The 23,182-nt window shown below is 51.7% G+C and overlaps 1 protein-coding gene and 1 long non-coding RNA gene across 2 annotated transcripts; one reads left to right on the top strand and one right to left on the bottom strand.

Annotated features, from left to right (window-relative positions):
* Positions 1 to 297: 297 nt before the first annotated feature.
* LOC137855204 (uncharacterized) lies at positions 298 to 3,602 on the bottom strand. Its single transcript, XR_011095589.1, has 3 exons — positions 3,244 to 3,602; positions 1,851 to 2,050; positions 298 to 1,701 (listed from the first exon to the last, which is right to left on the bottom strand). It is a non-coding gene; the product is annotated as an uncharacterized lncRNA (long non-coding RNA).
* Positions 3,603 to 3,787: 185 nt separating this feature from the next.
* NKX3-2 (NK3 homeobox 2) lies at positions 3,788 to 6,098 on the top strand. Its single transcript, XM_068679934.1, is given in 4 exon segments — positions 3,788 to 4,411; positions 4,414 to 4,460; positions 4,462 to 4,511; positions 4,807 to 6,098. Coding segments are annotated over 4 exon segments (888 nt in total). The 5' UTR covers positions 3,788 to 4,099; the 3' UTR covers positions 5,286 to 6,098.
* The last annotated feature ends 17,084 nt before the right edge of the window (positions 6,099 to 23,182 follow it).

Below are 23,182 nucleotides of genomic sequence, written 5' to 3'. Positions count from 1 at the left end.
ATTGTACTTTGAGTGTTCTTAAAAGCCTAAAGACTTGCACACCACAAATGCATCTAGTGTGATTTGGTAAATATTCATTAAAATGCTCCAGCAAATAGTAAGCAAAAAAAAAAAAAAAATCAAAACAAATAGATGGACCAGACACTGGATGGTGACTCATGTGTGACTTGTGCGTGTCATTCTGCATCTATTTTTGTATCAGAGTGCAAGTAAATTCCACTTTTATTGAATATAATATAATTTGAATATACATATTGAATTTAACTTTATTAAAACAGATGAGAAGGTAAACACAGGAACAAAAAATCACGACGTTTATTTCCCAGAAAAATTCAAAAGCTATAATTAATGCCTACAAGACGCATCCGGCCATTTGGATACGACGGCTTGTTTTTTATTAGTAAATCAATTTAATCCTGCCCGGGCTGCATTTAACTACGTCAGAAGACGAGGAATATATAACCATTTACTTGAGTAGTAGGAAAATCGGCGTAAAAACAAGGAAAGAGTCAAGGAGAGGACTGACTTCAGGAGATGGTCTTGCCTGCAGACAGCTGCGAGCTGCTCCCGGTATGTGCAGCTGGCGGTGGCCTCCTGGCACGGCACCGGGCATCGACAAAGCATCTTCTCTCTTTTTTGGGATCTCGAGGATTAAATAATCCGTACGGTTTTTTCCTTCTGGGGGTCTTGCAAGGAGGGATAGCTCGGGAGAAATGCTGCCACGCGGTGCTGACAGCGAAACGCTGGCAGCTTTGCTTCCTTGCTCGGTGCCGGGCGTGCCAAACCCTGGCTTTTTATCCTAAAGGTGAAGCAGCAAGAGGGGTATCTGGGCCGGTTTTCCCAGGAACAGCAGCTCTGAGCGATAACAGTGGGCCGAACCGTGTCACCCCGCGCACACGACCCAAGCCCCGAGCATTTATTCCCGTTCGGCTGTAAGAGGCTACAGGAATGCTCGCATCGCAGCCTCCCAGCCCTAAAGGACACGGGTTTTTCCCCATAAAAGGACTATGGGAGAAGAAGGGGATTGCCTGCCAGCTATTAAAACCCGCTGAGCTAATTTGCTAAGAGTTTGTCAAGTCGGTAAAATTAAACCCTTCGCTGTCAGCGTTATATTTGCACATTCTCCGGGCTTAATATTCGGTTGGGTTCCAAAAAGCATTATTTTTTTCCCCACCAAATTGTAGGTGGCATATCCTTCTGTCCCTGCAGTCCATAAACGTCTCACTCTCGACACCTCAGCAGGCTCCTGACGTAATTTACAAAGCGATTTGGGGGCTGAGTGCTGCAGGAGAGGCTTACGCGAGGTCCCCCGGGCACATATGGACGAATCCTGCCTGGGGCTTGTCTCAGAGGCACGCAGTTACAGCTGCGGTTACATCTGCCTGGAAATAGGCTGTTATTAGTTAAGAAATTGGGTCGAAACCCATTCAAAAGCAGACGACTTGAGATTTTCCTGCAAAACCAGCGAGCTGCCCAGGGCACCTTTACATTCGTTTGGTGCGCAGCCAGGGAGAGGCACGGCCGAGGTGAAAGCCACGAACCACATCTTCCCCGCCAGCAGCAGGGTCGGAGGGGGGTGAAACCCCCTTGCAGGAGGAATCCCCGTTTGTGCCATGGCCATCTTCCACCCGCGCCCCTGCGAGACCCGGCAGGAGGCTCTGTATTTCTGTAAGCACGTCGGGAGGTAAAATAGGGACGAGTCTGGGGAAGAAAAAAAAAAAAATCTGAATAAATACAGCAAAGGTACTGTGTCCCAACTGTGGGGCAGCCCTGGGCCATGAAACTGAGGAAGGTTTTTGGGGCGGGTGGCCGGGACAGAAGCGGGTCTGCCCGGCAGGAGCAAATCCTACCCTGGAGGAAAAGCTGGAGCGTCGCCTTCTCCCCGTGGGAGGCAATCCCACCCGGGAGACCTTTTTTATATATTATATATAGGGTGAGTGCCCCTGAGAGAGGTTTGCAGCCTTTTTTTTCCTCTGCGTGTGTGCCGTCGACTCCTTCCTGAAGCATCAGGGCATCCTGGCAGCGCTTCAGCGTGCGGGTTGCATCGCACCTGAAAAGAAGGATGGCCCAGCTGATTGCATTAATAATAATCAATTAAAAAATAATAATAATAGGAAAAGGGGCCGAGGGCAGGGGCAGCGGCGGCGGGCAGTGCGGCCGGGACGCCTCTAGATGGGGCAGCCCGCCCGCAGGCGGCCCCGGGCGCTGCGGAAGGCGGGCGGGGAGCCGGGTCCCCTGCAGGGCTTCGGCTGAATCCCGGGGGGGTCTCCAAGGAGGGTCCCCCCCGGGGAGAGGCAGGGATGGGGCAGAGAGGGGAGGCTTCACGCTCGGATTCCCCTCCGCGGCAGCCGGGCGGGCTGTGCATCCCCCCGGCGGTCTGTCCGTCCATCCGTCCGTCCGTCCCGCTGCCCCTCTCCCCGGAGGGTCGGGGGGGGCTCGGTGGGACCACCCAGCAGGCCCCCAGGCTCCGCAGCCCCCCGCCGGCCTCCCCCCGCCGCTGCTCGCTCCCCAGGCGTTTCCTCCCCCGAAACGTCCTTCTCTCTCTTTTTTTTTTTTTTTTTTTTTTTTTGGTCCGGGAAGAGGGCGCAGAGATAGCCCGGGGAGGCTGAGGGAGGTCGTGGTGGTGAGGATAAGGAGTGAAAAATAAAAATAAAAACTAAAAATAGAAAGATAAAAAGAGAAGGGGCGGCGGTAAATCAGCGAAGAATCGCAACCACTGTGAGCTAACCGCAGGTATTTCCAAAAGCTTGGACGCGAAGCCCCGTAAAGCAGGGGCTTGGGGGTGCTGCAAGCTGGCTCATCCTCCTCCTTCTCCTCCTCCTCCTCCTCGCCGCTCCCCGGCCCCACAGCGGCTCTGCCCCTACACCTGAGCGGAGCCTGGACGAAGGAGCGCACCCCACTATTTCCCGTCCCTTCCGTGCCCCAAAACCTCCCCCCGGCCCTGCTCCCCCACCTGCCCCGCCTGCCCTTCTCCTCGTTCTCACCCCTGGGCACCCACTCGTCCCCTCTGACGCCCCAAATTTCACCCCTCGTCTCTCCAGCACCCCTCAGACTACCCGCGCAGGGCACCTTCCTACACATAAGAGGATCGATCGAGGCTCCCCTCTTATTTCCCTCCATCTCTTAAAAATTCCCCTCGGATGTTTTCCGGCTGCATCGTGGCACAGACGGCAGAGCCGGCAGCTGCCAGGGGAAATACCTGGGGGGGGAAACGGGGAAAAGAAAGGAGCCCCCCAGGGTTACCGGCAGGGAAGGACGAGCCCTCTGCTCCTTGAGCCAGGCGAAGACCATCTCCGGCGAGGCGCTGCGTACCGAGGCGGGGTTATCCATTGTCTTCATTTATTTTTTTTCCGCTAAGAGCGATGTGGGAAAACATTTCTCTGTCGCCAGAGTCGTTGAGAACCGATTCCAGCGGGGCCGGACGGTGCTGGAGGTGGGCGCACGGCCGGGCAGGAGCAGCTCGAGGGCGTGTGGGTGCGCTTCGAGGGCCCGGGGGCACCGCGCGGACTCGCTCTGCTCCGCTCCCCCTTGCCCCAAAATCCCCGGGTGCCGTCCTCCCGCCCAGCCGCATCCCCCCGACGGCGCGGCCCCGTCCCGCTGCACCCCCCCCCGACACACACACACACACCGGGCCGCAAGGGGTTAACCCCCGCGGCGCGCGTCTCCCCGCGGCGGGGAGCCAATCGGCGCGCGGCCTGCGCGCCCGCCGCCCAATGGGAAGGCGCGGGGCCGGCGCCGTCGCGCGGCGGCGAGGGCCGGCGGCGCCGGCGGGAGAAAAAGCAGAGGGCGGGCGGGGGCGGGACAGAGCGGGGCGGAGGCAGCGCCCGCGCCGCCAGGGACCCGCGGCGGAGCGCGGCGGCGGCGGCGGCCCCGGCGGCCCCGTCCCTATGGGCGGGCGGGCCGGTAGCGGCGCAGAGAGGCTGCCCCCGCTGCTGCCCCCGCTGCTGCCCCCGCTGCTGCCCCCGCTGCTGCCCGGGCTCCCGGCGGCGCACCAAGGCCCGGCACCGGCAGCGGCAGCGGAGCGGCCGGCGGCGGCGGCGATGCGGTCGCCCAGCTGAAGGCGCGGCGCCGTCGCTGCTCGCTGTCGCCCCGCCGGGCCATGGCCGTGCGCGGCGGCAACGCCCTGACGCCTTTCTCCATCCAGGCCATCCTCAACAAGAAGGAGGAGCGCGCCCGACACGCGGCGGGGCGGCCGCCGGGGCCGCCCGGGGGATGGAGGCTCTGCGGGGCCGCCGAGGGGCCGCCGCTCCCCGCCGGGGCCGGGGCCGGTGCTGCCCGGCCGGCCGCTGCCGCCCCGAGGACGCCGGCGAGCTGGGACTCGGACTCGGCGCTGAGCGAGGAGCCCGAGGGCGAGCGGCGCTCCGAGGAGGAGGGCGCCGGGGGCAGCGGCCGCCCCGCCGAGGCGGCGGGCGGCGGGGGGAGGCCGGCGGCGGCGGAGGCTCAGCCCCCGGAGGCGGCGGAGCGGGACAACGCCGGGCTCAGTGACAGCGAGATGTCGGCGGCCGTCTCAGGTACGGGCCGGGCCGGGAGGAGGGGTCGCTCTCCGGTGGGTCGCGGGTGGGAGGCGGCCGCGGGGCTCTTGTGCCGAGGGCCCGGACCGGAGGGATGGAGGGGAAGGGGTCGGAGAGGGGCCGAGCCCCCCTTCGAGCACAGAAGGCCGAGAAACCCCCGGTGCCGTCGGGCCCCCGGTGCCGTCGGGCCGGAGCCGGCGACCCCAGCAGCGGCTCCCGGGGCGCGGGGGACCGGGGGATGGGGGCGTCCCGGTGGCTGCCCGCCGTGACCGCCGTGCTGTCGCCCTGCCCGCAGATCGCAGCCCGCCGGAGGAGGAGGACGGAGCGGGCAAGTGCGGGAAGCTGCTGCCGGCGGAGGACGAGGCGGCGGCGGCGCCGAAGCCTCGCAAGAAGCGCTCCCGGGCCGCCTTCTCCCACGCGCAGGTCTTCGAGCTGGAGCGGCGCTTCAACCACCAGCGCTACCTGTCGGGGCCCGAGCGGGCCGACCTGGCCGCCTCGCTGAAGCTGACCGAGACGCAGGTGAAGATCTGGTTCCAGAACCGGCGCTACAAGACCAAGAGGCGGCAGATGGCCGCAGACCTGCTGGCCGCCGCGCCCGCCGCCAAGAAGGTGGCCGTCAAGGTGCTGGTGCGCGACGACCAGAGACAGTACCACCCCGGCGAGGTGCTGCGGCCGCCCTCGCTGCTCTCCCTCCAGCCCTCCTATTACTACCCCTACTACTGCCTGCCCGGCTGGGCACTGTCCACCTGCGCCGCAGCCGCCGGCACCCAGTGAGGGGCACCCAGCGTGCGCCCCCCGCAGCACCCCGGGGAGCCCGTCTCCCACTCCCCCCGCTTCCCATCCACAGCCCCCCGCCGCAGCTCTCGGTGCCTTGGACAGTATTTATTATTATTTTATTGTTATTTTTATTATTAATATTATTTGGACGGTCCCTCACCCGCTCCTCTCCCAGCGTAGGACTTCTCAGCCACCCCCTCGCCCCGTCCCCACCCCGGCAGCCGAGGACTCTTGCAATTCGGCACGACTAGTTCATGGTATCCATGTTGTCAGTGTATTTGGTGTAGACTTTTTTGTTTTTTTGTTTGTTTGATTTCTCTTCGGATCGGTAGAGACTCGATCTTGTGTGGGAGAGAGAAAGAGAGAGAGAGAAAAAAGGAAAGGAGAAAAAAAAAAAACACACCATCAACAACAAAACGCCACGAAACCAAATGCAGCTCCAAAGAGGAGATCAAGGACTCCCTCGGTGGATTGTAAGGAAGCTTATTTTTGACGTCTGTTTGAGTCCTTGGTCTTCCGACTCGTTGCAAACTGAGTGTGCCTTGTATGGTGCTGAATGTAAGGAAGCCTCTTTCAGATCCCCCCTGCTCTTGTTGCCCATGTTATTCCTGTACTCCATGATCCCTGGCAAAGGATAAATATGTCACAAAAGGGTGAGACTTATATCGCAACTCCAGACTTCTCTTTTTTTTTTTCTTTTCTTTTTTTGTTTTGTTTTGTTTTCCTGAGATCTTTCCGTGTTCGGGGAGGGAGGAGTTACGGATTTTTCGCACTTTCCAGTTGTATTAAAGTTGTTCTTATTATTATTTTTATATTCAATGTGAATATTTCTAGTCAGGCTTTAAAAAAAAAAAAATCGATGTAACGGGAAATTTTAATACCATCAGTGCCTTTCACAGTTCTTCTGCAGCCCTCTCCTTCAGGGGCGGGGATTTCTGATCTGCTCAGCAATGTAATTACACTTTCTTTCATTCAAGGTAACTCGTCGCTTTTTTTTTTTCTTTATTTTTTTTTCCTCCCTTTCTCTTTTAATGGCACTGTGCACTCAACTAGAGTATTTACTTCAAATGAATTGTGAATGTTTGTAAGCTACCCGCTGTACTTTTTTTTTTTTTTTTAATTTATAAACTTTAGTTTAACACCTCGCTCTGCCGCGTGTGTCGTTTCTGAGGGCTGGCACGGATTTCCCCGGCAGCTTTTTCCCTCTCAGCTCTGCTCCTTTCCCTCCGTGCCCTGCTCCAAGGGCACCGGCAGTGGCTCAGGATCCCCCCGGGGGCTCGGGCGTGCAGGACACGATGCTGTTCGGTCTGTCCGGCTCAGAGGGGAGCCCCCAGAGCCCCCCAGCTCCCGGAGAGGAGGCTCCCGAGCGTCTCCCGGGGAGGATGCGGCGCGGTGCGGGCACCCCGGGACCGCCACGTCGGTTTTCCCGTGCCAGGGACTTGCCCGCATCCCTCGAAAATGCAGGCAGCTCCTGGGGGGGAAGCGGATAGTGATCATAATTATTATTCCCCCGCGTCTGCGGGTTATTCCCTCTCTGCTGGAGCCTGCAGCCGGGCTCGTCCCAGCGGCCCGAGGCCGCACGGCCACGACAGCCGCTTGGGGCAGCCTCCAGCTTTGGAGAGGGTTTCCCGGGGCCGGCCCTACAGTGAGCCGGAGCCGGCCCTACAACGATCCCGGGGCCGGCAGCGTCCTGCTTGGGGCAGCTCCCCCCCAGGGGGACGGGTCGGGCAGGGCAGGGATGCGCAGCCCCTCGTTTTTCCACCCGATTTTGCCTCGCCCCTCTCCCGAGCACCCCCCCGGCTCCCCGCAGCGAGCGGCCCCGGGCGGATTTGCAGCCCCACCGCCCTGCTGCCGAGCCTCGAGTCCTCCGAGCAGCCCCAGGAGGCCTCCGGGCAGCTTCCTCAGCAGCCCCCTCGCCCCCCCAATTGTTATTTCTCTCTGCCCAGGCTCTGAGAGCAGCGCTGCGGGCTGCGGCTCTCTCCCAAACAGGCTCCCCGCGGCGTGGGCAGGGGTAGAGGGGCCGGGGGCGAGCAGATCGATCCTAAAACTGTCGGTGTCGGTGGCACGGAGGGCTCTGCTCTGAGTTTGGGGTTTTAGCTGTGCCCCGCCGGGTGGGTTGGAGCTGAGGGAAGGGTGGTGTACAGCGAAAATCTTGGCGGATGCGGGAGGAACGATATTTATTAGCCCCGATCCTGAAATGCATATTTTTTTCCTTCCTTCTTTCCATTTTTGTTTTTATTTTATTTTTTATTTTTTTTAACCATCTTCTCCCGCCTTTCCCACCGCTTTCCCTCCTGGGAAAACGAAAGCTGGAGGTGGCTGGAGCAGGGATGGTTCCGAGGGGACAATTTGCAAGAGCGGAGGGGCCGGGGCGGGACACGAAATTTCTGTCGCGACCAGGGGGGGCTTTCGGAGAAGCTGCTCACTGCCCCTCTGGGGCTCCGGGATGGAGAGGGGGGGTTATTTCGAAGCCTTTCCCGTAGGTGACCGGGTTTTGTTATTTTTCTCCGTGCTCGCTGACGGATGGAGCGCTGCAGGGAATCGCCTGATGTGAAAAGAAAGCGTCGGTCAGGAGAGTTCCCCAGGGCCCTTCGGGTTGTGGCAGTGGGTAACAGCCGCGGGACAAAGCCGCAACCTATTTTTCTTTGAATCTAGTAAAATTAAGATGCGTTTTGTTCGAGGCAGAGATCGCTGAACAAGGTGATCCGGGCGAAGTTAGCCAGGAAGCTAGGACGAGGTTCGATATCGAATATTTCGGTTTCGCTACTGCAATCGTTTGGCGTTGGCAAAATCCGGTATTGGCGGAACATCAGTGTTTTACATCGAGGGGGGTTAACTGATAATTTAATGCAATTTTACGTGAGTTTGGAGGCTTTTCTATTCCTGCTTCTACCGATAATTTTACACTTTGAAATACAAAGCAATCGCTCCGAGTCTTTTTCTCTTTTCTTAATGACAAACCCCCCAGTAAACCGCGCGTAACTCTACCAAGGCCAAAGGAATCAGTCCGGATTTTCGACGGTTCAGTTCACAGCAAAACCCGGGCTTTAGCATGCTCTCTCCATCCCACCCCCCGACCACATACTCGGCTCTAGAGCACATCCACTGCTGCACCACGACAGTAACCTCCCTATCGATATGTCCCAGCCTCTGTCCCCGAGCCCGGAGCGGTGCGGGAGCCGTGGGAACACTTTTCCATCCGGCCACCGGCAGGCTACGGTCAGAAAAAAACAGTCGCAACAGGGAGAGAGAGAAACTACCGCAGCTACGAGAAATTCGATTGTTGAAATGTAATGTAAATTGTGTATATCTTTGCATATGTCTCCACAGGCGCTCGTGTTTGTGTATGAAACGCTCGCACAGGCGCAGAGACCAGCTCTGCGCCCAGAAGGCTGCCTATATTTAGATCCCTCCTGCTCGCTCGCAGGGCAATAAAACAGGAAACCACGTAGGTTTCCCTTCTCACACGCGCTTCTCAGGTAGAAATCAGTGCAGAAGAAGGAGGCTCCGGGCTCGGGTGCTCGGATGCCCGCCGTGCCCGCTGCCTGCTCCCGACGGCGCGGCACCTGCCCGGCCTCCCGGCGGCAACCGGCAGCGGAGGGCAAAGGTGGCCTGGGGGTTAAGGGCCTGTTCTCGGCCGGAGAGGGGTTTTGCAGGCCCCGTTCCGCTCCGCTTCTCCCGTCGGAGGGGAGAGAGGAGCCCCGAGGGCGGCCACACGCCTGCCGTCGAGGGTGGCGGGGTGCCCGGCCGGGAGGGACCCTTCGCCACCGCCTTGCAGCTGCGAAGGTGCCAGGATCAAGCGGCTCCGTGAGACGGGGTTGAAGGTGCCCGAGCGGGCGAGTAGCGCTGGGGACTCTGCCCGAGAAGGGAGCGGGGACGCTGGGCACCGGGGCGGCCCAGACGGGGATGAGCGGGAGCCCCGGCGCCGGGCAGAGCTGAGCCCTTGGAGGGAGCTTGGAGGGTACAAAGCCAGAGCCCTGCGTTCAGGGGAGTCCAGAGGTGGTGACAGCGTGGTGGCAGCGGGGGGCTTGGTTTTGGCCGAGGTGATGCCACAAATCCTGGGCGCTTCTTCCTCGTCCCATCCCCGGGGCCGCCACCACTGCCAGCCTTGACGAGTCCCTTCCTCCTGTCCAAAAGTCTCCCAAAAATGAAATGCGGGCTGTGTCCTGCCGTTGCCTGTTGCAGGGGGAGCGGCAGCAGCAGCCAGGGAGCAAAGGCAGCGCGTCCCCTGCTGAGCCGCACGGCGCCGGGACCCCGCACCGCACCGCGCCGGGGCAGCGCTCTCCAGCCTCGGCAGAGCTCCCCCACCCCCGGGGGCTAGCAGAGAGGCCGGTGGGCGAGGGGGCTCTGCCTGGACCCCCCTCCCGGCCCGGCTGGAGATGTCTGAAGGGCCCTGCGCACCCCGGGTGCCGCATTTCCCCCCGACGGCTGCCGGTGCCTTGGCGAGGAGCGGGCGGAATGTCCCCCGCAGGTGGGATTTGCTCTTTTATTTATTCCTTTATTTAGTTTTATTTTAAGTATTGGCATTTATGGTATTTTCTTTGCAAAAAGGAAGGAGCCTGGAGCTCTTGGGAGGAGCTCACGGAGCCGAGCGGGAGGGCACGGCCGGGGGGCGACAGTGGCGGTGCCCGGCGCGATCCGGCACCATTCCGGTGTAGGGCAGGTGGGGGGGCAGGGCTCCCCCTCCCACCCTGCCCAGGGCTCGGCCGGGGCCCTAGGGACCGAGCAGAAAGCCCAGGAGAGCTTTAGTCCTGGATCTGGGAGTTCTCGGCTGCCCAGAGTCCGTGGAGAGGCTGGGGAAGAAGGATCCCAGCCTCCACGCCGGAGGGCTGGAGAGATGTGACCCCATGGCTGATCCCAAAAGGGATCCTGGAGAGCAGTGCCACTAGCGGTGGGCTCATTGGAAATAAGAGCGGGGGCTGTGGAGCTGCGGCTTTCACATCCCTTGGGCTCTCAGGTGCGCCCGTGGCTTTTAGCCTCAAGTGAGGCTCGGTAGCAAAAGAGGCCGGCGTTTGGGCTCCCCAAAATCTCCGCCGGTTAGGGACACCGTTGGTAATAAAATATAAACCTGTGTACTAGGGCTCGTGGATAATTCAAACAATTTTTCAACTATTATTATTGCTCTTATTTATTTTGAAAAGAACCCAAGGCGGGGGCTCGGAAGGCTCCACGCAGCCTTTTCTCACACGGCCGACTGCACAGCAGCCCGGTGCTTCCCCCCCCCCCCCCCCCCCGTGAGCGAGGACGGCCAGAGAACAGGGAACAGGGCTCTCCTGGGACACAAGCCCCGAGCTGAAAAACGGTGGCAAGGCTTTTTCCCAAGGCTGAGAAAAAGCACAAGTGCCTGTCCTGAAGCTTCTTGGGGCCGGACGGCAGCAGCGGGCGAGCGGGGGCTCGGGTGGGCAGGGGCAGAGGGGCAGCGGGGGGATTGGGGGGGGGTTATTTGGGGCTATACTGGGGCGAGAACCCATGGGGCAGCAGGCGGCTGCTGGGCGGCGCGGGTTGCGGCTTTGTTTCCTCGATTGCTCTGTGGGGAAAGCAAATCCTGCAAGCGATGATGGCTCGGGAAAAAAAAAAAAAAAAAAAAAAAAAAGGAATAATAAAAAAAAAAAAAAAGAAAGGAAAAAAAAAAAAAAAAGCTGGTTCAGAGGCGAGCCCTGCCTTTCTGCTCCGGAGGGAGGTGGTTGCTTGACGACCCCGCTCGCCGTCGGTGTTGAGCTCCCCGCTGCAGCCGCCCCATAGCGGGACCCCCCCGGCCCCAGGTTTTTCTCCGGGGCAGGGGCAAACCCAAACGCTCTGCCCGTGGATCCGCGCTCCGAGCAGCCGGGGAAAGTCTTTGTGTCGCAAAGGACTCGAGTGATAATTAGGGATGAAATGCGCGTGGAGAGGACTAATATTATTTTTGGCTTGGGTGGGAATAATACAGATTTGCAACCCGTAAGAATAAAGCCGGGGTAAGGCTGGGAGAGGAGGGAGGGAGGGGAGGCGGCTCCGCTCGCCGCCGGCAGCACCGGGTGTTGATGGCGAGCTTCGTGCCGGGCTCTTCGGCTTGGGACAACGACGGGCAAAAGCTGCCGTGCTTGGGATTTGCCTCTTGGGGTCTCTGGGGAAGGCGGCCCGGGCAGGGCGGGTGCCGGAGCAGGGGGGAACGGGGCCGTTTGGCTCTCGGGAGGCTGCCGCGAACGGATTTACCGAGGCTGCGGTGCCCAAGGCGATCAGAGCAAACAAATATTGTGCCTCGGCTAACTAAATAATAATAATAATAACAAAGGGTCCATTCGCAGCTCCATGTATTCGGTTAGGAACAAATTGTAATCACAAACGGGGAATTTCTGCGGCCGCACTGCGTTTTTCCAGCGAGCGCACCGAGAAGGGAACATCTGCGCTCCTCTGCTGCTTACGGGCACTCTGCAGGGCTGCGGGCTGCCCTTTTGTCAAGGGTCTCCGAGGTTGCTTTAATTTCTTACAAATCTGGCTAATTTGTCGGATTAAAAAAAAATAATAATAATAAAATTCCTGGAAGAAAACGACGCTTTTCCTCTCTCCCAAGGCGCTTTTCCTCTCTCCCTCTGGTGCGCCGTGGGTTCGCAGAGCCCGGGGAGCTGTGCGTGGATGGCCGTGTCAGGCTGTCGGGGATCACCTTGGCATGGTTTTGCCAACAACGCCTCCAAAAGACGCTGAAATATCCGCTTCGCTTTTGCGAACAACTGATTTCGCTGAAGAAGGATTAGAAGCGAAGGGAGAAGGCGCAGAGAAAAAAAATACACACAATTCAATCTCCAGCCCTCGCCTTAAGGGGGGAGCTTTAAAAGGAAAGAAACGACATTTTCTCTCGGAAAAAAAAAAAATAAATAAAAAATGCAAGCCTCACAAAGTGCAAATTGCTTGCGAATTGGTCTCGCCTCGGGAAGGATCCCGTGTGCGAGGAGCCCCTTGGCCAGGAGGGCACCGGGGGACTCGGAGGGAGCGGGGTGCCGGCCGTGCCTTCCTGCTGGAGCAGGGGGCTCAGACGGGTCCCCCTCGGGGACGGCACCCCCCAGCAGCACCCCACGGCCTCTGCCCCCCGGGGGGTGCCCGCAGCACCCACGGGCGCCCCGAGGTGCTGCCGGCCTCCCTCGGCCGGTGGGGAGGGTGCCCTCAATGCCAGGCCTGTGCGCTTGGAGCTTGATTTCTCACGTCAAGGGTAATTTCTCCATACAACTTAATGGACGCGGCTTGACATCCATAATGATCGCTAATCATTCAAATTATTTTTGCTAGCGCCCAGACATGTTCCAGTTGTTGTGATAGATCGCGTTTCACCCATAATGACGGACAATTACCATTTCTAATTCGCCGGCTTTTGACACCTAAATCCACCCACCATATGTGGCTGAAACGCTCGGCGGCGAGGCCCCGATGCCGTTTGCACCGAGCCCCTTCTCCTCGAGGGAGGGCCGGCCTCCGGCCTCCACGGCCTCCACGGCCTCCACAGCCTCCCCCTCGGCCCCCTCCCGAACCCGAGCCCCTCCGGCTGTCTCTCTGAGGGGCGATCAGGAACGAACGTCGGAGAAAACCCGGCTAGAAAACCCCCAAACCCGAGGCGCCTCCCCGGGCTGGTTTTCCTGGCTCTCCTCGACGTGCGGATGCGCAGGGGGGCAGAAGAGCAGGCTCGGGGGGAGGATCAGTGGTCAAACGAAGGGGCCCGGAGCCACTTTCCGTTCAGAGCATCCCCGTTCCGCCGCCCCATGTCCTGGAAATGCGATGCTCCCGACGGCCCCGGCCCCTCCGCACCCCGGCTGACTTTTTAATCTATTCCTTTATTTTTCACGAACGCCTCCGTGCCAAGCGCTGCAGGGCGAGAAGACCCCCTCGCCGCCGTCTTTGTGAGCCCTAAATATTTCTGTCGCCCTGACGGTGGAAAAATTCCCTTGGGCAGGGATAACAGCCTGTGGGTATCCCCGGCACAGCCGCCAGTCAGGGCAGCGAGGAGCAGAGGAGGGATGCGGATGCTGCCGTGCTCTGTCTCCCCACGAAATGCTCTCGGATGCGGCTCGAGGCCTAACCAAAGCCGGGGCCACGCGTGTTTGGGGCAGACCCGAGCCAGGGCTTCCCGCCCGTGACACGCCCGAAACGCCGCGGGATCGCCCTGCTCCTCGTGGGGCATCCCCTGAGCGACCCTACAAAAACACCCGCGGACTCGCCTCTCCTCTTCCCTGTTTCCCTCGTTTCCCCGACTCGCAAAAATTTCGAACCCACGCGAATCCGACAGCTCTGCTTTAACTACTTTGTTTTTTTTAATTTTTCCTTTTCTCATTTTTCTTGCTTCTTTCTATTATTCTTTTTGTTCTTTTCTTTTATTTTTTTCTCTTATTTTTTCCCATTTTTTCTTTTTTTTCCCCTTTTTTCTTTTTTTCTCGTTTCCTTTTCATTTTTTTTCTTTTCTTTTCTTTTTATTTTTTTTTTTTAGTTTTCCTATTCCCTTTTCCTTTTTTCTTTTTATTTTTTTCCTTTTCTTTTTTTTCCTTTTCATTTCACTCTTTCATTTTTTTCCTTTTTCTTTTTTTCTTATTTATTTTTTCTTGTCTCTTTTTCTTCTCTTTTTTTTCCTTTTTTTTTCTTTTTTCTTTTTTCTTTTTTCTTTTTTTTTTCTTTTTTTCTTTTTCTTTTTTCTTCCTTTTTCCTTTCTTTTTTTAATTTTTCTCTTTATTTCCTTTTTAGTTTTCTTTTTTTTCTTTTTCTCTCCCTTTTCCTTTCCTTTTCCATTTTCCTTTTTTTCTTTTCTTTTTCTTTTTCTTTTTCTTTTTCTTTTTCTTTTTCTTTTTCTTTTTCTTTTTCTTTTTCTTTTTCTTTTTCTTTTTCTTTTTCTTTTTCTTTTTCTTTTTCTTTTTCTTTTTCTTTTTCTTTCCTTATTTGCTGCAAGACACTCCCCGATGGCAGCGCTGCTGCCCGGAGCCGCGGCGAGGCAGCGGGGGCCGAGGGGAGCGGCAGGGCCGGGGGGGTGCAGGCAGTGGGCAGAGGAAGGGCTGCCCTCGGGTGACAGCTCGGGGCGGTCACAAGGAACTGTCAGCGACAGGAGAGTGCTGAATTTTGACAGATTGTCGCAAGTCCCGCCTGAACTTGGCACTCCCGAGGTGACTCCAGCAAAACGGCCCGGCCAAGAGCAAGCCCGGCGAGCCAGGCACTGAAGTGTTTTGGCCACCACAATGGCTTTTTAATGAAGAAAGCTGGAGATTTTCTCCTTTTCCATGAGTTTTCAAATTAGCACTTGCGTGGGTCGCCTGCCTGACTTTTCTTCGTTCCCAGAAAGGTATTTTGCTGAGGAGGAGCTGGCTTCCAGTCAAACATCCATGGCGTGGCTGAGGTGTATTGCAATTTCTCCAAGAGCTAAGCACATCTCTCACACTTTTTACAAGTCAAATATCAGGTACTGAGTGACCAGCTTCTGTGAGGGAAGGCAGCCCCGAAGCACATCCCACGGCAAGGCACTGGGGCAGCCAGGGAGTGCTCGAGCAGGATCCCTGCCCTGTCTCCTTGTCCCCATACCACATGGAGGAAGTGTTGTGTCCCCTCCCGTCCCTTTGCTACCTGCTGCCTGGGTGCTTTAACCCCCAGCTCTTTTTTTCTGGAGGGTCCCCACCAGTGCTTGCACTGCCTGACTCCTCAGCCAGCTTCTCATCCTTTCTCCTCTCACTCCCACTTGATCTTCTCCTTTCTAGGTCAACTGGAGGAGTGTGTAAGCTTGAGCAGCACACAGCACCTTGGTAGAGCAGCATCGCTGCAAAAATCAGTCCTTGTTCAAGTGCACTGCTTTAGGATGGGGTCTGGCCAGGCCGTGGAGCTGAGGTGGGAAGAGGGGTTGAGGCATGGAGCAGTGCAGGGTCAGGCTTTCTCAGGGAGAGTCATGAATCAATCTCCCCATTTCTGAATTGTTTCTGTGATGTGAGATGGGATGGGATAGGATCAAACTGCTACAGCATGGGTCTCACCAGGGATCCCTAGAAGACTGGTCTCATGGGACTCAGTGCTCTGCTCCCTGGTGCCAGCAGCAGTGCCTGACCACCCCACCTGCTCCCATCCACCAGTGACTGAGCACTGCCTCCCCTCTAATCACTACAGTTTTGTAGGACAGGCCCTGCCTCTGTATCTCCCCGGTAGCACCAAACACTGGGTGCTTACCTGGCTTTGGGGTGTGTGGGTCAGAACAGGGCCTACAGCCCCAGGCAGACTTTCGACTTTCTTCTCAGAGGTCTTCCTTGCTCTTTTTTTTTTTTTTTTTCCTCCCAGGGACAAGCTTTTGTGCCATCAAGTTAGCATAAGGAAAAGTCAGAGCAATTCTAAAGAGTCCTTGCTCAAGCAATGAAGCACATTGAAAATGTTTCTTGGTTGGAACCAGGAGGGTCCAGAACTGTTCCATGCAAAGGACCAGTCCCGTGGCCTTCCCCAGGAGCAGGGCTGGGGCTCAGATGCTCAGCAGCATGAGGGAAGTCATCAAGAACACCCCACTAAGAAGCCCCAAACTCAGCAGACCAGGGAGTGTTAATTGCCATCATTGGGTTTGGACATAGTGGTGTGGTTAAAGGGTCATTAAAGTCTTCGTCCCTACCGAGACCTTCCCAGGTGTCTGGACTCCAAAAATGGTTCATTTCTGCCAGGTCTGAGCTGGGGCTTTGGCCACAGGTTTTAAATCGTGTTTGCTCTTTCATCACCCTCAACCTCACATGTTAGTTGTAGTGAGCTTCCAAAAACAAGCAAGAAGACAAAACCATGGCATTTAAGAACTAATAAATAAACTTTCCTGTATGCCTTTGGTAAAGACTGAGCTCTTACTATGAGTCACTCTAACCAGCTATAGTGAGAAGTGATATAAGTGTTTTGAAAAATAAAATAAAATAAATTTAAATTAAAAAAAAAAAAAGAATAAAAACACCCTAGATCTCTGTTCTCAGCTAAGATAAGCCCAGGGAAAAGAAAAGCAAATTCACAGTGGTCAGTTTTCCTTGATAACTTTGGAAGGCATATCTTATTTTATGTTCTAACACACTATTAAAACGTAGAGATCCCAGATATCTGCAAGGAAGTAAGACCAGTTCTGCAGCAAATACTGTTTGATATCCCTTCTGCAGAGCATTTTCTATATATTCTGGGAACAAAAATGTCTCTTAATCTCCTAGCAATATTTCCATGGGGCAATCAAGGAGAGCACCAAGTCCTCTGTGCTGCCTGCTCCTGCCCCACTCCCTGGAGATGCAGCTGAGCCAGCCTGCAGTCCCCTGCTGCCCTGGCACATTGCGTCTGACACTGCCATCTTGTGTCCTAGAGTTTAAGCTATTATTTACAAAATCAGAGTCAATTGTCACTAAGGTTCAATTAAAAGGTGTAATTGCAAAGAAAAAGTGTTCGTGAGTCTGCAGACAATCTGACACGTGCTCTCAAAAGGAAATGCCAAGTGCTGGTTTTATTTAAGACACCAAATTTCAATATGTTAGCTGCTAGCCAAAGAGGAAAGGTTTAAGCATATGTGAGTCTGTTGGACCTGAAGGGATGAGCAGGTATTTCCGTGTCTATCATGGTGTGACTCAGCCTTTGCCGATCTCTTACGTCTCTCCAGTGGCACTTCCAGTCATGTTCACCATTCCCCAGGAAGAAACCAGGAAAGTTGATCTACCCTTTGTGGACAAGAGCATGAGGGTCATAGCGATACTTTCCTACACATTTTCTACCTTTGCTACCACTGCTGAAACCTCCAACAGATCTCTGCAGACTCAGTGACTGCTAACCATGCAGTTCTGGTGTATGACTTCAGTGGGTGTAACTGCATGAAAGAGAGAAGCTAAGGAAAATAATTCAAACAAGGCAAGACAAGGAAGCTGGTACCCTAGCTTTAGCATCACTCTGAACACTGATGCTGAAGAGAACTGCCCTGCTGTACACGTGAAGTGAACTGAGGGTGATTTTCTTGTTTTATGCCCACTAGAAAACACCAAAACATTTGGGGGAGCTGGAAAGGGCTGGCTGAAATGGGGACAACAGAGACATATTGGGAAATGCAGAAAGCTTGTCAAATCGTGTCTTTTCTTTTACGTTATCTCTCTCTCTATATATATATTTGTCCTTACAGAGAAGGCCTAGTAGCATGTTAAAGAGAATGAACCAAAGTTTATTTAATGTTTCCTGACTTTTTTTTTTTTTTTTTTTTTTGGTATGCTATGACCTAGATTACTTAAACAGAGTTTTCTTTTTTAATTAAAATAAGTATAGATTACAAATCACTGTATCCTTTTAAAAGTATTAAAGTCACATAAGAATGGTGTAATTAGAGTAAGTGATGAAAACTTTCTGGTAAGGACTTCAAAACACGTCAGATTAATAATGAACAACTTGAGGAAGGTGTTGCAAATAATGTTAATTAAAAATGTCCACGTGCAGTCCCTTTGAGAGCATGTGGATAAATATCTAATAGTTTATATCGGGGTCTCAGTTTATACTGAAAATGAGGAAGTCTTTATAATTCATAACTATTTGGAGGTTTTATGAACAGTCTTTCTCATATTTCCCACTGGAAACCATTAGATAATCTGTTTTTATTATACAGAGCCAAACATTAGGCTTAATATTTTTGTTTTAGAACAGACCACAGAATCATGGGGATATTAGCCATCTCATAATTTTTAGGGGTGCCTTAAACCATGTACATTTATTCCTGTCTTGAGAGTTTCTTAATGTTACAATCTTTGATTCCTGTCCTCCTAAAAATGTTACCCAAGATACATATAAAACAGGCATTAAAGCAGTTTCCTACTCCATGTTTCTTCATTAACCATCTACCTTACCACCCACCAATCTACTGGATTTAAGAGCCTACATAACCGAGTCCATAAATTAACAAAAACTCCAGGCAGTTGGAGCAACCAAGCAGTAGATGGTACATTGGCCCTAATGTTCTCATGTTAGCACATTAAACAAGCAGGCAGGGAGCTTTTAATAATAATAATTATAATTATTAATTTTTACAGACAAGATGCATGTCTTTCCTTGACCTTCTTTCTTGCAAACCAGTTCATTTTTGGGGCCGAATCTGAGTTAACAGAGATAACAAAAGGTCTTGGATTGAAAGATTATTCTGAGTTTCTGAGGAACATTGTGAATAGGAAATAATGAACTTCAGGCACAAACAGAACTGGTGTTCAGTATTCTAACCTATGAGCTATTCAGCATTTCAAACTGACAGCTTGTAAATGTAAATTTTATTAAACACAGAGCAATAAATATTTCTAAGTTTCTGTCATTTTGAATTTTAGTGGCTCACCTTGAGGCCTCCAGCCTTTTAAATCACAACTTGTATGAGCACAGCTCTGTACCAGTCACTATTCTTAAATGCCTGCTTTTAAAAGCCTCATTATTGCATTTGCTCACAAAACATCCTTGTCAGAATCCAGGTATGCATGTCTCATGTCAGTGATAGGCTGACAGGCTCATGCCCTCTGTTGTGTTTACATTGTATGTTGTATAAAGCTTTATTCATTCTCAGAAAATAAAACAGAGTTAGCCGTGATATCATCCTTCAGACCAGCCAGATTTTCTCCTTTGATCTCACAAAAATGCTTTGCATGTGCATGGCAAGAGTCTGGCTCAAGGATCCTTGTTTTGCACTTGAGACAGTCACTGCATGATTCAGGACAAACGAAAACACACCAACACATATCAATTAATGCTAAAATCCATCAGGAAATATTTTGGGAAAGTTCTTGCGTGACACAGTGAGATCAGTGGAGACCTCTGGAAACACTTCAGTGCATTAACAGAGCTTGAGGAGGAGGCAGTTTTGTGTAGGGAAAGGATCTCAGGAACTCAGCCAAACAGCTCAGACATTTATGAGAGCAAATTTTTTTTTTTGTTGTTTTCAGAAGATTACAGCTGCCACTGAAGCACCAAAGCAAAGTGACAGAATTGCACAGCCTCCAACAGGTTTATGATTGCCAGTGAGAATCTAAAATCCAGCCACTTCACTTGATGTGCTCCAACAGTCACACATAAAATGCACATCTGTGTGTGCGGCTTGGGAGTGAGTGTGTTTGTCCATGTAAGGCAACACTATCAAGACAAATTTCAAATTTTCTTATAAAAATGGTTACTCTAGTTAAAAGTAACTATAGCAATCACACCAAACATTTCAATTTGTGTTGCTTGGTGAGAAAAATTAAAGACTTAGCACACCTAATTGTATGTCTGAATCTTGGTTGTCGTAGCACTCTAGATGCGTATTTTTTCACAGTATTTAATTTTCACTGTATTTCATAGTATTTCACTTGCAATGAACTGTACAAATTCTTAATTTAATATATTGCCAAACTGAAAATCTATCTGTCTGTCTGTCTATCTATCTATCTATCTATTAATCAGCAAGAATTTTCCCCGAGGAACAAGTTAGCCAAACCAACAGGTTTAGATTTTATTAGATTATTCTATTACAGTCAACAACTATTAGATTCTACGGGGATATGTGATGAAAGCCTCAAGACATTGAAAAGAACACCTAATATCATTAGTAACACCTGCATATCCTCAAAACCTTAACTGCAGTCTGCTTGAGTACAGAACTAGTTATGTAAATCATGTCAGTCTTTGCTTTTATTTTTTCCTCATGTACTACCCCTTACAATCTCATACTCACTGACCATTTTCTATACTCCTCTGGCTGCTAACAGTTTGGCTGACATAGATCTGAGATAATCATATCATGAAGCTAATCCAGCTCTGTCAAGAACACCTATAGTTTTGGCAGCAGTAAATTAAGAGGCCTCAAAGATATGAAATTTCCTGGGAGGAAATTAGTTTGGGAGCACTTAGACTAGCATTGAATGAAAGCATTTTGGGTGAGTTTTGGTAAGTGAGTTTTGATAACACACTAGAAGAGAGTTTTGAAAATCAGTTATCCCAGACATTATTTTGCTGGTCAGACTCATGTATTATTAGCAGTTAATTCTCATTTTAGCTTGTTGTATGCAATAAGAAGGATAGACAGAAAGTCTCTGAAACTCTAGCCCTTTGTCATTCCAGCTGAGATACATTATCTCAGAACTGTGAGCTTTACTGTGTTAAATAACACCAGTAATATCCAAGAGAGTATGTTTACTACAGCTATGACAGGCCAGCTGCTGAATCTGACCATCCTCCCCAGCTGCCCAGCCAGGACATCAGCTGCTTGGCTTGCTGGATAGCCGAGATGGCAGAAGGGATGGATATGTGCCCAGCCTTGCTGAGGTGTGACGGAGGTATGGGTACACATTCATTTTTCCCAAACCTCTCATGGTGGTGGTAACCGTGGGCAGAGGTGTGGTAGAAAATAATGGAGGGAGTGGGGATGATAACATCTCGAGCTGCTGCAGCTGTTTGCTCTCTGATGTGTCAGAGCCCTCTGTCACTCTGGTTGGTGACAAGAATGCCTCTCGGGCACAATAGACATTTCAGAGCTGATTAAGACGTGCTACATTTGGTTATTGAAATGGGGATCACTTTTCTGGCAAAGTACACAGGGGTATTTAATATTGCCATCATCTTTGCCTCCGTTTGCTGACAGGTTGCACTGACATGGCTCGGCGGGTGAGTGGCTGGATGGTTTGTGGAGGTAACATCAGGCCTGTCATCTCGTGTAGTCTCCAGCAGCAACACAGCGTGAGTGGGAGGCTAATAAATGACATTTACAGACATTTCAAACTCATTTTGGACTGTCTAATTGTCTAGTCAAGAAAATCAAGCTTGTGTGTCTGCAGTTGGTGAAAACCTACGTCTCCATGAAGGTGTCACAAAAAAGTGTGCATCCAGCTAAGTAATTAGATGAAATAATTACTTATATATATATATATATATATATATATATATATAAAATAATCAGGCTGAGGTGTACAACTGACTACTTTGCTTGTATAGGCAAGGCAGCCCAAAACACATTGTCAGGGATGAGGATCTCAGTTCTCTAGGCGATTTACACAACCAGAGTCATTGGCTCATATTTGTTCCATAAAAATTACAACTTGCAAGCTAGGCATAAAGAAAGAAACAGGAACTTGCCACAGTCATAGAGCAGAACCAGGAAACAATGAAGCAGTTTTATTCAACAGGATAGACGACTGTACTGGATCACCAGTACCTTCCAGTTAAGATATTTATAGACAAGCAGGTGGAGCTGTGAAGGACAGGAGCAACAGGCTTTTATCTCTTCACATCTGAGTCTCTGGGTAATTGGACTTGCAACAGATTTTTCCCATACAGTATGGGGTCTTCTTGAAGAGCAATGCAGATGCATAACCATGAGCATAACAAACATCACTTAAAGTCTGCAGAGATCTCTTTCTGAAAAATAAAAAAAAAGCTGCTGGAACAGAGGTTCAGGTTTTGCCAAGCAGATCATAACCCAGAATATTTTTTCTGTGCTATTCAGAGACTAGTAAAAGAAAGCCTAAGAGTCTAGGGAACCAATTAGTTTAGAGCACACTGAAAGCACGGTTGGCATGTGCTGCAGTGAACACAGAATTGCCTGTTTAGATAGAGCAGTCATGACTGTAACACCTGCGGTTTAGTGACGGAGATAAATGCATTTCTGGAGAGGTCAAGGTAGGAGGCCTTGAGCTCTAATCTTGCCTTTGAGGCTGACATCATGTAGGACATTTAGCAGGTCAGTTAGGCTTGGCAGAAAAGGGATGGTAGTGAATTTCCCAGGTCAAGATTAATTCAGCTCATGTATGTGCAGTTCTTGGGACAGATATCAATAAAGAATGATGATTGTTGGAAAGGCCAACTACAAAAATGCTGAAAAGGTTAAATTCACTATCAGGGACATTTTAACAATCGTTTGCAATTAATAAAACAGAATTTTTCTTCTTGTAAATTGTTCACGAATAGATCATATCTTCACAGATTGATAGACTATATAAAAGCATTTACTGATGTACTTCCAAGGGAATTCTCTTGGCATAAAGCGTAGTGTGAGAAAAGAAAAATTAATAAGGACCCCCAGGCAAGTAGAAAATAGGATACATTGCAACACAGGTTTATTTCAGGTAGATTGTGTCAGACTGACGTGACAGTTTTCTTTGCTGAAAGATTTTTTAGACAAGAGGTATATAGTAGGTATCATCTACGTGTATGTGGACTTTGATTAAGATAGGGTAGCTACTCATCAAGTTAGAAAGGTGGAAATCTGTAAATTATCTGTAAGATGGGTGGACTAGCTAAAGGGAAAATGATTATGGTATTACTGAAAGAAGTATCATGTTGGAAGGGCTGGGATACCTCAAGGAGCTCTAAGCTTCAGCTGCAATCTTGCATTTCTTGATGAGCTGACCAAAAAAAGAAGGATTAGTCTGAGTAACTGATAAGAGAATGTTCAAAAGCTATAGCAATGTCTCAAGATATTGGGCCAAAAGAACTGGTTGACTGTGGGATAAGATTCAGCCATATATAAATGGCTGCACTAGGAAACTAGCAACTGAATCTTCAGGAGAAGATAACACGTAATAACTAACAATTAAACAAGGGAATGCATTGGCTGCTAGATCTATTGGAACTATCTGTCACCATTGTGATTTATCTGTGAAAAAACAAATGCAATCCTAGCATTTATTGGCCGAAGACTTAAGACAGAGAGAAGGGAGTTGGACAAAAGACTGCTAAGATGTTATCTGATTCTCTAAAGTGCTTACTTGGAGGGACTGGTAAATTGGACTAGAACAAATGCAGGGAACTGTTAAGATGATCAAGGGATAGGGGACACTGAAGGGAAACTAGAATGGAAAAAAAGACTGAAGGAAACTGAAGGGCAGTGTTTTGGTTAGACCAATAAAATTAAAGATTAATAACTACAAGACTGCTGAAGCTACAGGATGAAAAAAGCATCAGGCAAGAAACTACATGAC

Source organism: Anas acuta, chromosome 4 (assembly GCF_963932015.1).
Source record: "Anas acuta chromosome 4, bAnaAcu1.1, whole genome shotgun sequence".
Taxonomy (NCBI): Eukaryota; Metazoa; Chordata; class Aves; order Anseriformes; family Anatidae; genus Anas; species Anas acuta.
Note: the sequence above shows the minus strand (reverse complement) of the source record. Positions and strands in the feature narration are given on the sequence as shown.